General features: G+C 40.3%; 1 protein-coding gene and 1 long non-coding RNA gene across 2 annotated transcripts; one reads left to right on the forward strand and one right to left on the reverse strand.

Annotated features, from left to right (window-relative positions):
• Positions 1–3,117: 3,117 nt before the first annotated feature.
• On the reverse strand, positions 3,118–6,256 carry LOC117829610. Its single transcript, XR_004634644.1, has 2 exons — positions 3,878–6,256; positions 3,118–3,671 (listed from the first exon to the last, which is right to left on the reverse strand). It is a non-coding gene; the product is annotated as an uncharacterized LOC117829610 (long non-coding RNA).
• Positions 3,545–6,877, forward strand: foxi1 (forkhead box i1). Its single transcript, XM_034707190.1, has 2 exons — positions 3,545–5,756; positions 5,945–6,877. Exons 1-2 carry the CDS (start codon positions 4,949–4,951, stop codon positions 6,505–6,507), a joined length of 1,371 nt encoding a protein of 456 aa, XP_034563081.1. The 5' UTR covers positions 3,545–4,948; the 3' UTR covers positions 6,508–6,877.
• The last annotated feature ends 8,664 nt before the right edge of the window (positions 6,878–15,541 follow it).

Consider the following 15,541-nt stretch of genomic DNA (forward strand, 5'->3'; position numbering starts at 1 on the left):
ATAAATGTGTTCTATAGAGATTTGAGTGTATATGTGTATGTAATGCTGCATGTATCATGTCTGAAGCTATGCTGCCCTCATCTGGACAGAGCTGGTAGTGTTTCCCTGCCTGCACCATCACTGTCCAGATGAGTTGTTTCCACAGCGACATAAATGTTTTGCTTGTGAATATATCATTTTTACGTCAAGTTAATAGCCTTGCCAGCAGCTGTACCTTGCTACATCAAATAATGTCAACACTATTTTTGCAGCAGTGAAGTGCAGGAGTGTTTTTTTTAAATGGGTGGTTGAATTTTAGAGTTTAACTTCAGAGTTTGCAAAGTTTTATTACATAAGAAAAAAACCCAGAAAGAAACAGCAGGTAGAGTGTTTCTGAGCTCTAAGCTAAATCTGATTTTGTCTCTAACAGACCAGTCACATCTGATCTCCCCAAGGAGGTAATCAGCAGAGGTGTAGAGGTGGTAATGTTCCCCAGTGGAGGAGCGAATTAAGCTAATGCCACCAGGAGCAGTGAAGCAGAAGGACATACTGGTTGTATTTCTCCCTCAGTCTGCGTGCTGTCTGCAGGGCTGCTGCCTCCTGAGCCCCCGGACACGCACTGTCTGGGCCGAACAGTAATTGGTCAGAGGGGACTCCACAGAGAGGAACATCTAATTAGCAAGAGAAATATTCTCAACCTCAGGTCTCACAGGTGGATGAGTTCCTGGAGATGTGTATGTACCAACAAAAGTGGAAATTTGGAAGAAGGTTGTCTAAATTAAACTAAAGAGTCCTCCATACTATTTATTTATTTATTCATTCAAAAATGTATGGTTTTGGTCACCCTTAGTTCCTGTTAGTGGGCATTATAAAATGTCAGCCAATGAAGAGCATTCAAAAAAAAAAATTGAGTGACTGAATCCCTTTTCAGTCCCAAGCATAGTTTTTTTTATTTCCTGAAATGCTGCAGTTTTGGAGATATGAGGTTTCAGCCTGACAGCAGCAAAATGTGAGTTAAAGCTCCTGTGAGGGATTTTAGCAAGTTATGAACCAGACTGAAACTAATATTACTGCCTCGTTATGACCTACAAAAGCAAACAAAACCATCAGCAGCAAGACTGACTTTTTCTATATACTTGTTTTAATGGTCTGAAACTGCCACTGAAGGGTAGGTGACAAGTGACAAACTACAGACCACAGAAACAGACTTTTCACATTTTCCAAAGCAGAGGGTCTCAATAAGCGATTCATTTTGCTGATGAACAAACACTTTCACAAGTAAAGGAGAAGAGCAGAAAAATATTTTTTGTCCATAGGGGGCGCCAAAATCGCCACAATACAGTGTTCTTCACAGTACCTTAAAGGTGTGAATTACAGTCATGAAAAAAATCACGTTTTATTTTAAAAATACTCCAAACTGAATATTTTTACTGACACATTTAAAGGTCCAATGGACCTTGACCATTGCTGTATGCAACTCTCTACTCCTCACATTTTCTTTCACTCTCCAGCTTTCCTATCCAAGAGGCAAAAATGCCCCCCCAAAATTAATAAGAAGTATAATGTTCTGCTTAGAACAAATTTAATGCCAAAGCCTGTTAAAAGGAAGTTTTTCTCCCCTCTGTTGCAAAGTACTTGCTGCTCAAAGTTGTTAAAGAACTGAAGGATGTGAAATTTGAAAAGTTTAAGAAAAGTAAGTTCCAAAAAAGAAATCTTTCACCCCTTTAAACTCTTAAAAATTGGACCGCAGAGAAGTGCAAAGCTCAGCAAGAGAACCCCATATAAATAAATAAATGTGTCCTGCGATGGATTTGTCTTCAGCATCCTGAAGAATAAAGACCGGTGAGTGTAGAAAGGAATGATCCTCCGAGGCCAGACAGTCAATCTGCCTGCCAAGTTTAGCATCACAACTCTCCAAGTGTCTTTAATCTCTACCTGCTCAGTCAGAGAGTTGATGAGGAGCTGAGTTCCTACACCGGGCAGCTTTATTTAGTCATGACACTCTGAATCACGGTGCATCTTTGAGCAGTGTCGAACTGTGGTATCTGTTGTTCTTTGCTCCTCCACTGGAGGGAGACTTTGAGCAGGAAAAGCCCTTCAATACACTAATGGATAATTTAGTTTGCACAGAATTAATTTACTCTGCCTTTCATTGTTTTATTGGCTTTAAGTAAATCTACTAGTCTGGTAATTACTTCAAAGTGATAAAAAAACTCATGGAAATATGGTTAAAGCCAACGCTGGAACAGGCCTCATTCACCCTGAGGGTCTTTGATGACTTCAGACAGTTTTTTAGTCTTAATCCCAAAAAAATCAAAAAGTGCTGATTCACATTGAAAAGGAGGAATAATGGGGAGTGTTGCTTCTCCCCTCACCTGCAGCAGTGCTTCTCATCTGCTTTCAGCCTGAAGGGGCCTGTGGCGGTGCCTCTCTGACCCCACCGTGATTGACTCGATCTCCCAGAGAAAAGCTCCCATGACCTTAAAAAGCTTGAGGAAACAGGGGATGAAGACAGACATGGCAGGGCAACAATAGGACCCCCTCCCTCCACCCCACCTCCACCTCCACCACACACACACACACACACACACAGAGAGAAACACTCCTCCCCACATACACAGTCAGCATTTTTGTATTAATACTTTAATATGAGACAGGGGCCATAGGGTTGCCATTTAAAGCCACATTTAACATAATCTGAAAATGTGTTTTTATTTCTGCTTAAAAACCACAATAGGCCTGATTTTTATTTGTTGCTTATTTTTAATTGGAAAGAACTGACACATATATGATGATAGCATAACAGAAAATATTAAATAGTCCTCAAACAACTTTAAAATCTTAAATTATTAAATCATTCACCTGCAGGGCAAGGATTTTAAGATATCTTCTACGGAGACCCAGAGTGGGCATGCAGACATACATTTTATTTACTCAGTTTTCTCTTCATTATTTAGTTAGTTTTCTTTTTTTCCTTGTACCTTTATTAGATATGACAGCTTCAGAGGGGGAGCAGAGAGTGGGGCAAGACATGTAGCAAAGGGTCATGGTCAGTGACCGCTGCTCAGAGGACTGTGGCCTTAGTGCATGGGACCTGCGCTTGAGAACGTTAGGCCAACCAGCAACTCTATTGTCCTTTTCTCAAGATCTTGAAGATACCACTGCTGGTTTACCTTTGAGAACAAGACCATCGCTGTTGTTTCTCAAGATCTCTTTTTCTTCTGCTGCTGTTGCCCATCCAAAAAGGTAATATCAACATTTTTCTATTTTGTTTTGTACTTTTCTAACTTTGAGGATGTGATTTATAATGATCTGACACCAAGTCAAAATCTCAATGAAAAATAAAGAAATGAACTCAACATGATGGGAAAACGTGGGGAGAATATAATGTATCAATGCATGACCATTTCTATATAAAACAATGTTTATACTCTGAGGAGGATCAGACAGTCTTTGCTGGGTTTGGTTGACACTCAGAAGTCCACTCAGCAGTCAGCAGTAATTAGCTGTACTGGCTGTTAGACACCTAACAGGTTGTGTTGTTTTCATGTGGGGGTTAAATGCCACTCCCCCCTGTGGACTGCACCGCTGTACGGCCTGTGGTCGGGACAACACCTCCGAGCCAAACAATTACATCAAGGTCATGGAGAGGAGGAATTTTGTGCCGATTAGTGCAGGAGTCCAGCAGCAAACTGTAAAAAACAGTACTTGTTGGTTTGACAGCTGAGACTACTCAATTACTCCAAATAATAAACGGACCTGAGCGTTAGTGGCATAACTATATGTTCCAAACGCTACAGGAGTGCATGACGTTTTGTCAACATCGACTGGAAAACGCAGAATAATAATCTTAGAGGATATTTTTTAATAATTCACTCAAATAGAGACTTGTACAAACCACACAGGGAGACTGAAGTATCGGTAGATTGTTGGTGTCTCTTCCTTTTCCCTGCAATCGAAACTGGGACCATTTGCCTGCCAGAGGTCGGCTCTAAAAACCAGGGTCATGCTGTTCGGGGAAAAACACTTTTAGCAGGTTATTGCCTTTAAAATGAACTCCACAGAGGGATGAAGATTAAAGAAAAAATAAAAATGAAAGTAAGCCTATTGTTCTTTCCACTCTTACTTGCAGAATCCAAGAAGCATGTTTAAGGGATTTAGTAAAAGTAATCCTATTACTTTCTCATCCTCAAATCCTCATTTAACAGTTATTGTCACAAAAAGTATTGGTATTTTTTTGTAATTTCTAATAACTCTTTTTAAGTTATTATCCATCAAGTTGGAATAAGTTAACCTGTGAAAATGTCATTTTGTAAAATAAAAAGATAAAGAGAAAACAAAAAAAACGGTGTGTGGATGACGTAAGCTTAATGACAAATCCGTCAGGTCTTTTTGAAAAAAAATTCTGCGAGCCACGAGTCACTTGTTGACACTAAACTTGCAGCACTTCTAAAGTGTTTATTACTAAATCAATTTCTTTTAGAGAGGGTTGCTTTTTACAAGCGCACGCGGCTCTTCGTTGTTTTGGTTTGACACTTTGATGCAGAAAGTTCAACAAGTTCTGACATGCTCACAATCAGTGCTCAAACACACGTTAATCGTGCTATTTAAATTAGGGTGTATAATTATTATTTATTTTTTTTACAACAATGAGCAGTTGTGCTGATAAAGTAGAGGCCCTCAATTAACCCTGCATTTACCTAAGTTAACCAACTTTACCAAAGTTAAAATAAAATGATTTTGTTTTATTTTAACTTTAATAAAGCATCATATGTACTTAATCACATTGTCATTGTATTTTTTCCTTCGCATTGTCTTCATTGGTATTCCTTCTAACTTGTTTTTAACTTATTTCCTGTCGTTTTCAATTCCAGCTCCAATGCGCAATTACGCACGAGCAATATAAGTGTGATCGTGCCTTGCTTGAAAATATAGGCCTACCTTGAAATACCACGCGGCCAGCAGTCAGATGTGGTATCGATGCATATTGATATGGAGATGTGGCTCTGTAGTGGGACATAAAGAGGGGTGTGACCATGTCTTAACTTTTCTTCAATGGGCTACCTGTAGCGTCTCCGCGCTGCGCATAAATACTCCTCCCTCTGAGGTTGAGCTCAGTCCTGAGGGAGAGACTCACTCTGAAATCAAGTTTTGGGAATTAGGTCCGGTGCGGATTATGAACACTTTTGGACACCAACCAGCCAACCAGCAGACCAGCCCCATTCAGCACCACAGCGCGCAAGAGCTCCTGGACATGGCCGTGTACTGCGATAACTACGGTGTGTACCAACAGAACCTGCACCACCACCACCCTCAGAGGCCGCCCACACACCCCTCCAACTACGGCCTTGGAGAGTACACCTCACCGTCCGCGAACCCCTACCTGTGGCTGAACGGTCCTGGCATCAACTCATCTCCGTATCTCTCTGGGAACAACGGCACCTCCTACATCCAGTCTGGATACGGTTCCAACCAGAGGCAGTTCTTACCGCCTCCTCCAACCGGGTTTGGTGGAGCAGACCTGGGCTGGCTGTCCATATCCAGTCAGCAGGAGCTCTTCAAGATGGTCAGACCACCTTACTCCTACTCAGCTCTGATAGCCATGGCCATACAGAACGCCACGGATAAAAAGTTAACCCTGAGTCAGATCTATCAGTATGTGGCTGACAACTTCCCTTTCTACAAGAAGAGCAAAGCTGGGTGGCAGAATTCAATCCGGCATAACTTGTCTCTGAACGACTGTTTCAAAAAAGTGGCACGGGACGAGGATGACCCTGGTGAGTTTGGGATGAATATATTAACATGTTATGTTTCAAAGATTCTTTAATTGAAAATGTGCAATTTATGTAAATGAAACTGTAACAAGTGTCAGTTGTTGTCTTTATTACACGTGTAAAGTTAAAATTTCCATGTGCAGCTTGGAGAACTTGGGAATTTAATTCTAACCCTTTTTCTTGTCTTGCAGGTAAAGGGAACTACTGGACGCTCGACCCAAACTGTGAGAAAATGTTTGACAACGGCAACTTCAGGCGAAAAAGGAAGAGGAGATCGGACATAACCGGCCCTGACAGCACCTCTCTCCCGGTGAAGTCCGAGGACAGCCCGAGCAACAAGCTCTCCGACACCGCCAGCCTCCTCAGCTCTTCCCCGCCTAGCCTGCACAGCTCCCCGGCCTCCACGGAGCACAAGTCGTCGCCGTCTCCCTCCGCGGAGCACAGCCCGTGTTACGGCAGTTTTGTATCCAGCGTTAATGCACTGTTGGCGGGCAGCGGCAGCGGCAGCGGCAGCGACGTGACCCGGGGAGGAGGAGGAGGTGGAGGAGAACGGGACTTCGGCTCTGTGCATCACGGCGGACTGAGTCAGAGCAGAGAGGGGGGCATGTCCGGACTGAGCTCCTACTCACCCACTTTAATCACCCCTTTGAATTCTGAAAACAACAGAATGAACTATTACACATCAGTACAGAGCCTCTCCAACCATTTCAGTGTTAATAACCTCATATACAACCGGGAAGGAACCGAGGTGTAGCCTTTAAAAGTAGTATAAATATCACTCAAGTTGGCATTCACATTTCTAAACTTAATTTCTGTAATTCTGACATAGTCAGGTTGGGTAGGCCTCATTTTTGGAACCAAGCTTTCCCTCCTAATCGTGAGAAAAACAGCATTTCAGAGCCTAAAAAGGAATATCCAATATCTCAGTTTGTCTGAAACCTCACAGCAAACATGTTTAATTGTAGATAATTATCATTGTGTATTGTTCTACAGTTTTTTGTATACTTATTGTAGCTGCTTCGTGTCTTCATAAAAAAAGAAGACACTCATGTACAGAAATTATTTTCATACGAAGAAACGTCATGTATTTTAGACTAAATTGTGTTTTTTATGTATTATTTAAACTCATGTTGATGTTTGAATAAAAGTCCTTTTATTTTAACACCATTACTGAGGTCAATGTGTCATTTTCCCTCTCTATAACTAATCCAATGTAGAACTACTTACACTTACTCTAACGTATTAAGTTTTATTATGGTATGTTAACTGCCCTGTTTTTGAAAAGTTATCTATATATTCATGAAGAAAATTACTCTTAATCTCCTTTTGCGACTAACAGTGCTCTGTGGGGTCACTTACTAGTAAAACAGCTGTTTTGTCAGCTTTATTTAACATACTGACATCGTTATAGCCAACCATGAGACTTCTAGAAATTAAGTAAAGTCACATTAACTCCCTTTTTGTAGATTTTAGATAAAAATAAGGTGTTTCTGTAGGCTATGTCTCTTAAAGATCCTCAACAAGACCAAAACATGCCACAAAATTATTCAGATTAGGTTTACAAATGTTTTTGGTAGCCCCAGACACCACTTCATAAACTTGTATTAAATCTTTCGGGCCTGTCAGGAAATCTGAAGTCAAGTGGCTGTAAGCAGTAAAGTGTGTAAGACAGAGACATTTTCCGCTTGTCACTTCCAATCCCCCCGTTTCAACAAGCAATCAGACCTTTAACTTACTTCCACCAGGTTCACAAGTTCAGCTTTTTGTCTGGGCTGGACCTGACTCAGACTGTGAGTGTTTGATGTTAACCTGTTTGCTGAATCATATTCCACCTGTCTCCATCCATTCACAAAATCCTGTCACGCAAAACACAGCCGGTTCCGCGTGTGAATCCTGGTAATGGGATTTGTTTTTTTGTTTTTTTGGATTGGGACAGCATGTAATGTCCTTTTGTTGTGCTTGTGACCCGGGGGACACACACAGAAAGCCTAGTATTGGGGAGAAAACATGAATCAGGAGGAAATGTTCGAGTGATTTAACACCCCGCTCCTGTCTTACTTTCCAACAATATGGATCTGCACGGAATCAAAGCCTGTAAATAAAAGGAAACACCTCTTAATTGGTGTATAATTGAAATCACTCAGGCGCTCCGTGGGCTGGAATAAAAGAAAAATTAATTGACAAGACTTTCGTGCCCCTTGTTGGAACACAATGGAGGCTGGCAATTGAAGAGATCCCCTCCTGGGCTCAAATGAAAATATTGCCATCTGAAGATCTGGGAACAAATTATCTCCCTCAGGCCACATTTTGCTCTATTATCTGTGGAGAAGACAAAGAGGATTTTTGTCATACAGCAGCAGGTTCTCACAGCAACAAGTTTTCTGTTGAAATCCTCATCATGTCCAGTGAATGGAGTATAAAGCCTTCACGATAAGAGGTCTTTTAGTTCTTATTATTTCTGTCAGTTCTTGAATCCTCTACTCTTCTTTTCACCCAGTGTTGAAACAATAACAAGGCTTTGAATAGAAGAAGAATATCACACAGGTGTGGAGTGTTATCTACTTTTGCTTAGGTTACAAGTTTGAGTTGTTTTTTCACCAAGAACAATTTGTACATGAAAATTTGTGAATTTTTGGTGCCAAAAAGCATGTTTTTATTATCATTTTATTGGCTCCTAGATTTTTGTTTTATACATGTTTATTAAAAACAACCAGAGACATTAGTTTAGGGGCGTGCAGAGTGGTGGCCAGGGGTGGCATGTCCCCCGCCTCGAAGCTTGTGTCAAAATCAAATCTTTGAATTGTGTTACAACTGGCTGCTAGTAGCTCTCTTTGCATGCCAATGTTGCACATTTTCTTTCGCTGGTACATCAAAGTGTAAATATATTGCACATTTATTTCATAAGACAGGTGCTTAAGAGAGGGATCAGGCCAGCACAAAATTGCAGGCAAACTCTTGCACACTGTTAACCCTCCTGTTATGTTGCGGGTCAAATTGACTCATTTTAAAGTTCAGAAATCAAAAAAAAAAAAAATTTAAAGTATTATTTTGCTTTATTAGCATAAACAACGTATACAATGAAAATGGCTCATTTCACACATTTGCATTGCAGGTCTGTGAGAATTAAAGAACACCATTGCACTATATATTGATTTTAAAGATTCAAGATTCAAGAAAGCTTTATTGCCAATTGAGTTCGCACACACAAGGAATTTGATGTGGTGAATGGAACACTGGTACTTAACAACAAGACAGTAAGGACACAACAAGACAGTAAGGACACAACAAGACAGTACAAAGGAAGGTTTAGAAGTACATTTAAAAACATGAAATAAGTTAAATGGTTAGTAATGGATTTAATAATGAGCTTAAAAAAATGTTTGTTGGGATTTTTTTGGGTTCGGACACTTTTGGATCATTAAATATGCCGCGGGTCAAGTTGACCCATGAACATTATTGCTTTCCCTAAGAAACGAACATAACAGGAGATTCATAAGACAGGTGCTTAAGAGAGGGATCAGGCCATCACAAAATTGCAAGCAAATTCTTGCACACTTTTAAACTGTCGAAAACCTTTATTTTTGGTATTATTAACACTGACAAAAAATGTTTTATTGGCACACAGCGTGCTGGAGTTTCTTTAATCAATTCTTTAAGTACTTTAAATTGTGACTTTAGACAAAGATCTTTTTTAGCCCTTCTAGAATGAAGCTTAGATAATAAGTGCATCTCAAATATTTTGAATATGGTGAGAAAGTTGCTTCTTTTCATAAGAATTCAAAAACTCGTAATGAAATATTTGTAAACTTTGATTTGACATTTATTTTTTACATGTAATGAGGCTTGAATATATTAAGATTTCACTTTCTTAAATAACTGATGACAAATGTTTTACTTTTTTATGATATACTTGATTTTTGAGTTGCAGTAGGAAACGTTGACACTGGATTATAACATCTTTGTGAAACTTAAATGATAGTAGTTGAAGTAGATTAGTGGAGTCAGAGAGGTTAAATACATTTTTTTATTCATTCATGTGTGGACACATATCTCAGGCCACCCCTGCATAAGTCAGTGGGCAACCCCATTTGAAAAAGTCTAGACACGACCCTGGATGTAGTGGGAAAAAATGAGTATTTTTGTTTAGTCTTTATCTCAAGGAACCCATACAAAATCTGAAATATTAGCATGTATTATCTCACTACAATCTGCGTAGTAAATAGTTTGACTTTCCAAGTTCGATTCCGCCCTCTAAGTTCTCTGAAATGTAACGCTTCAGTGCCCTACAGTGCCTGAAGGCCACACTTACCCCGGCCCACATGAATATCAGTCAGGCCACCACGTCTCTGCTCTACCTGCTCCAGGGGCCTCTGGCTCCAGGGCTGAAGGGCCAGCAGAATACCTCAGCATAAGGGTGGCCACCTTACAGTCCCCACACATGCCTGGTGGGCTAAACCTATAATGATGGGTTTCAGCCTCAAAGGTCATCCCTCCCAGGCAAGGGTGGTTCATAATTGAAGGAGAAGAACTGGATTATTTTAATCCCTTTTCTCTTTACGGGACTAGATACACCAGGAAGTCATCTGATGCCAACTATACAGAGCAGAGAAGGGTATTTCCTGTGCATCATATTCTTCACCTGCAGGGAGTGAACAAACTTCAATCTCTCAATAGCTATCTATGCACACTGGGATGTTGCCTCTGTTAACAAATATTTTGAAATTAAGATATCAAATCCGAGAGATTACATCCAGGAACGTGAAGAGATGAGTTGTCTGCAGTGCGGGACCTGCAGGCTTGTCCATGTTAGGAAGTGAGTGACACGAACTGGAGTGATGAATCACTGCTGGCTAGAGTTGCACTCAGCAGCGACAAGTGAGAAACTTTACTCTCAGTAGCTGTTAAGCAAGATCTCCCAAACTGATAAAAGTGCCACTGGAGGAAGACTTGAAACCTTTTTTCACTCCTAAAGCTGCCTTAAAGGAAGTTTATGTGCAGGTTTTTGCAGACTTTATCTCAAGATGTGTAGAAACTGAGGCTTTGTGGGGCAGTTTGTTGCTTTATAGAGCATTCAGGACTTACAATAAAAAGATGTGTCCTCAGCCTAATAATTCTCCACAGCCCATATAACACTACCTTGCAGACAAATCTAAGGGGTAATATGAAAAAGGAGACCAAGGCATCTGACCTGAGTAGAAGAACATGATAGCTCAGCCACAGGGGGGCTGATTACGGTCAGGATCTACCCTGAAATCTCACATCTGTGTGTAGCAGTCAGCGGGCATTACAGGGATAATTTCTTATATTACAGCTCAATCTCTTGAGGAAGTTAAACATTTAAGGGAACAATATGATGACAGCTTCTGGGGAAGCTATACGGCTGTAACTATACAGTCATGAGGAGGGGGTGAACCTCTCTACGGTGCACTTTAAAAGGATTGTGTGTGCAAGTGATAGCTGAGGAGAATGTCTATCAATCGGCGTGACCTGATTCAGTTTCATCATGCCCCATCCGAGGCCCATAAAAGCCTGACGTATGGCCCGGTAACGGCATGGGATCCCCTCTCTGGACAAGCAGACATATGGATTATTTTATACAGAACAGAAGGCAGATCAGTGTAGACTGCTCGCTTGTTGAGAGCATGTGAAAAACATGGAGACACCTTTATGACAGGAGTTGTCCTATTTTACTCTTAAGGCTCCTTAAAAGAGTTTAAAAAAAATCATGAAAGAGACTTAAATGAACAGAGATCCATCTTCATGACTGACAAAAGTAAAATACACTATTAGCAGAAAAATGTACTTCTTAATTTTTTGTATTTTCTGTCTGTAACCTCTGCAGGGGGGTAGGTGTCAGACACAACGATCAACAGCATAGTGAAGAGAAACAACTGTAATCATAATGAGTGATACATTTGGCTGATAAAAGAAAGCAGAATGAGACTTTTTGGTGGGAAAAACAGGACATTAATCGCTAAGAGATAAAAGGAGGCCTGCTACTCAGCATTAACCCTCCTGTTATGTTGCGGGTCAAATTGACCCATTTTCAAAGTCTACTTTAGGCAATATATGCCTTCCAAACCAGCTAAATGCAGAATAAAAATCAGGGCAGCATGTGACAGAAGAGGAGTCGTGTTCATTTATCAACATCACTACATAAAAATAAAAAAAATCAAAATTTATAATAAAATAAACAAAAATCTATGTCATGTAAAACTATTGTATTTATATTAAGGGCTTTCCAATGTACATTTAAAAAGTTTTAACATGAATTTTAATGAAAGACAAGTGAGTTATCCTCGTTGAACCATGATCTGTGAGAATTAAAGAACACCAATGGACTAAATATGGATTTAAATGGTTAGTAATGGAGTTAAAAATTAGATTTAAAAATTAATGTGTATTGGGATTTTTTTTGGGTTCTGACACTTTTGGATAATTGAGTATGCCCTGGGTCAAATTGACCCAGGATCATTATTGCTGTTCCAGAGAAACGAACAGGAGGGTTAAATAACCCAAACTAATTTTGAAAGTCTCCAATACATGAAAAATTCCATGCTACAATAAAGACTATAACACATGAGAGGATTCTCATTGTGGTCACCCATTGGATTCTGAAGCTAGGTTTTTTTTTTCTGAAGCTCAACAGAGGAAGTCACCACATTGGAACTGCTGATTCAACCTAACTTTTGGTGGACCCAGCAAGAGGTAAAGGGGTGGCGTTGAAGCAGATTTTTAGCCTCCTTGTTCACAGCTACAATGCGGCCATAATGTTTCATTTGTTTATGAAATAAGCATTTAAACATGAACGTTAATGGAGTGTCTTGGCTTTTGCAGCCAGCATCAAGTGGACACTCAAGGAACTGCAGTTTGTTGCACTTATGAACTTGCTTAAATTTTTCAACACCAGAGGTTGTCGCTTGCTCCCAACAAGCAATTATTTGTAGTTTTTGTACAGACATTTCTTTATCTCTAAAGCTTAGTTCTTTTTTTTTGGGTGGGGGGGGCTTTTTTGCCTTTATTTTATAGGACAGCTGAAGAGAGACAGGAAATGTTGGGAGTAGAGAGTGGGGGAAGACATGCAGGGAATGGTCGACCGGCCGGGATTCGAACTGGCAACCTCTGCAACGAGGATTGTAGAATTCTGTATGTGGGCCGCTTAGACCGCTAGGCCAGCAGCACCCCAAAAGCTTAGTTCTTTGTTGTGGAAAAAAATAAAAGGTAAAACAAATCAGAAGACTACAATAAAATATGAAAATGCATAAAGGGGATAACATTTCCAAAAAGGTTTGTTATGGTTGAGTTTTCCAACAAAATGTATAAGCTGATTTTGGTGTTTTAAGAATTTTTATAAAAAGGGAACATGAAACATCAATAGCTTCCGTCCACTGTAACATACATCATTCTCTTACTAATGTAATCTTTCATGAGATCTTTTAAGGTCAAAAAGTCAGTTTGGGTACCAGGACACAGAATTATAGGCAAGCACAGGAAGGGCAGCCACTTCAGAGCTCATGAGGAGGAACCTGCTGAAAGAGTCAAAGAGATACGAGGATTAACGGACTAGAACGAGTCCCAGTAAATCCACAGGTCGGGCCTGTCTTCACATCACTCTGTCTGGAAAACCTATCCCCAAAACAATGTAACTTATCCCTCCCACTCGCTCTGTCGCTGGAATATATTTTGACAAAGTCTTTGTTCTCACATTAGGACACTGTAGGCAGATCATCCGTTATCCGTGACCTTTGTCATAACAAAGCATGGCAGTGGTTTTTACACACCGCTGAGAAGCTGGAGAAGAAAATTCACATCATACATAGTGAGGCTTCAGGCAAGTTATGGGTCATTCAGACTCACGTCAAACCATCTGTGATGAAAAAAGGAATCAAATGTGTGAAGAAAATATTTCAAAAAATCTACTCTGAAGTCTTTATCACAGTGGATTATTTTTATAACTATATTCCCTGATAAACCCAGCACAGTGAAAGGCTTACTTATAAGCTTCTCAATAAATCTGCAGCCATTCATCACCTACACGAAATTCCAAACCATGACCTTATGAGAACAATATCCAGGGTTCATGGAACATCAATTTCTATGTGCAGCGCAGCAGAACAAATATCTGAGTAATGGCCAATATGTAATCATTTTAGCTCGCTTCAGGGACCACTTTAAGATAATGGTGCGTTTGACCTGTCGGGGCTCACTAAAACTCACCACGGTGATTACTGCTGGCTGAATAAGTTGTAGACATACTCTGAAAAACTAAAAAGTTACAGTATCTCAGCATTTCTAGGGGGGAAATGGTGTTTTGTGCAGCAGACGCTTGCGGTGATACCACCCGGCCAGCAACACCTGCATGCTGTCATTACCTGCTCCTCACAGACAGGAAGTGGTGACAGATGACAGAGGAAGTAGATGCCCAGAGGGAATCAGCTTTACTCTCTGCAGCCTGGACTTTAGGTGGAAAGACGGAAGTGAGGGGACTCGGGGGGATTCTGAAAATAGCTACCTCTGCACCACTCGTCAGTCACTGCGAGTAGTTCTAAAGGAAGATGTCTCTCAGCATGGGCGCTGCATCAGATGAAGTCCCTGTTGTGGAAAGATGCAGCCCACCTGGAGAACTTCGAAGCCCTTTTTAAGACACCTACTTCTGAAGATTTCTTGAAAAATCTTGAAACTTTTCAAAGTTCCCAGGAGCAGGGACTTGTGTGAAGGGACACTGCAGTAATCCCTGTGTCATGTTTACAACTGATCCAAAATAGTTGGCCAATCAACAGAAACATTACAATGACAGTTTTTGCCTTTGTATCAATGCTCAGGTAAATAAAAGTGTCCAAGGTATCAACAAAAGAGTGGAAAACAAAATGCAAGTGAGCAGCAAAGTTTTAGAAACAGCTCTTTGCAGTTGCATGATATAGGCGTCATCAGTCATTTCTTTCAGAAATTTTACCACAGGGCTGCAGGAAAATATAACAAGTTTTAAGGCCCTGTTGTCGAAGGCAAAATCATGAATTCAAGATAATAAAGTCACAAATCCAGGGGAACAAAGCTTTAACTTTTTTTTTTTTGCCTTTTTGCCTTTATTTGATATGACAGCTGAAGAGAGACAGGAAATGTGGGGAGTAGAAAGCGGGGGAAGACGTGCAGGAAATTGCTGACCAGCCGGGAATCCAACCAGCGACCCCTGCAACGAGGACTGTAGCCTGTGTATGTGGGGCGCTTAGACCGCTATAGGCCACCAGCGCCCCCAAAGCTTTAACTTGAATCTGTGGTTCATCTGTAGTTATTTTCAACTAAGGGTTAGAAGAAAAGTCAGCCGCTTGAAATTAAATTAGGAATGTGGATCATCTCTGTTGTATAGGTTTCATAAATAATTGAATACTGAGTATATTCTGAAGAAGGGAAGGCTAACAGGCAACCTGGATATGCTTCTGCAACCAACATTATAACTTCACAAGATGATCCACGTTTCTCATTTTAGTGCAAGCAGCTGCCTGCACTTAGGATACCGCCCTTAATGCCATTTACATATAGATTAATTAATTAATAGATTAAGAGCATGTAATTATAATTTCTTTCTTATAAAGTTCCAGCTTTATTTACAAAGTTACAATTTCAATTTAAGTGCCCTGGAAAGCTGTTTTGGTTTACACATACACCACAAAATGTTCAGGATTGTGTTGCATGTGTGAATAGGGCTTTAAAATCAAATATTCAGACTCAAATTCTGAGCAAAAACAGATGAATTAACCTTTTTTTATGAGTCTCAGTGGCTCCCATGATGC

The sequence above is a fragment of the Notolabrus celidotus genome, chromosome 18, assembly GCF_009762535.1.
Source record: "Notolabrus celidotus isolate fNotCel1 chromosome 18, fNotCel1.pri, whole genome shotgun sequence".
NCBI classification, from domain to species: domain Eukaryota; kingdom Metazoa; phylum Chordata; class Actinopteri; order Labriformes; family Labridae; genus Notolabrus; species Notolabrus celidotus.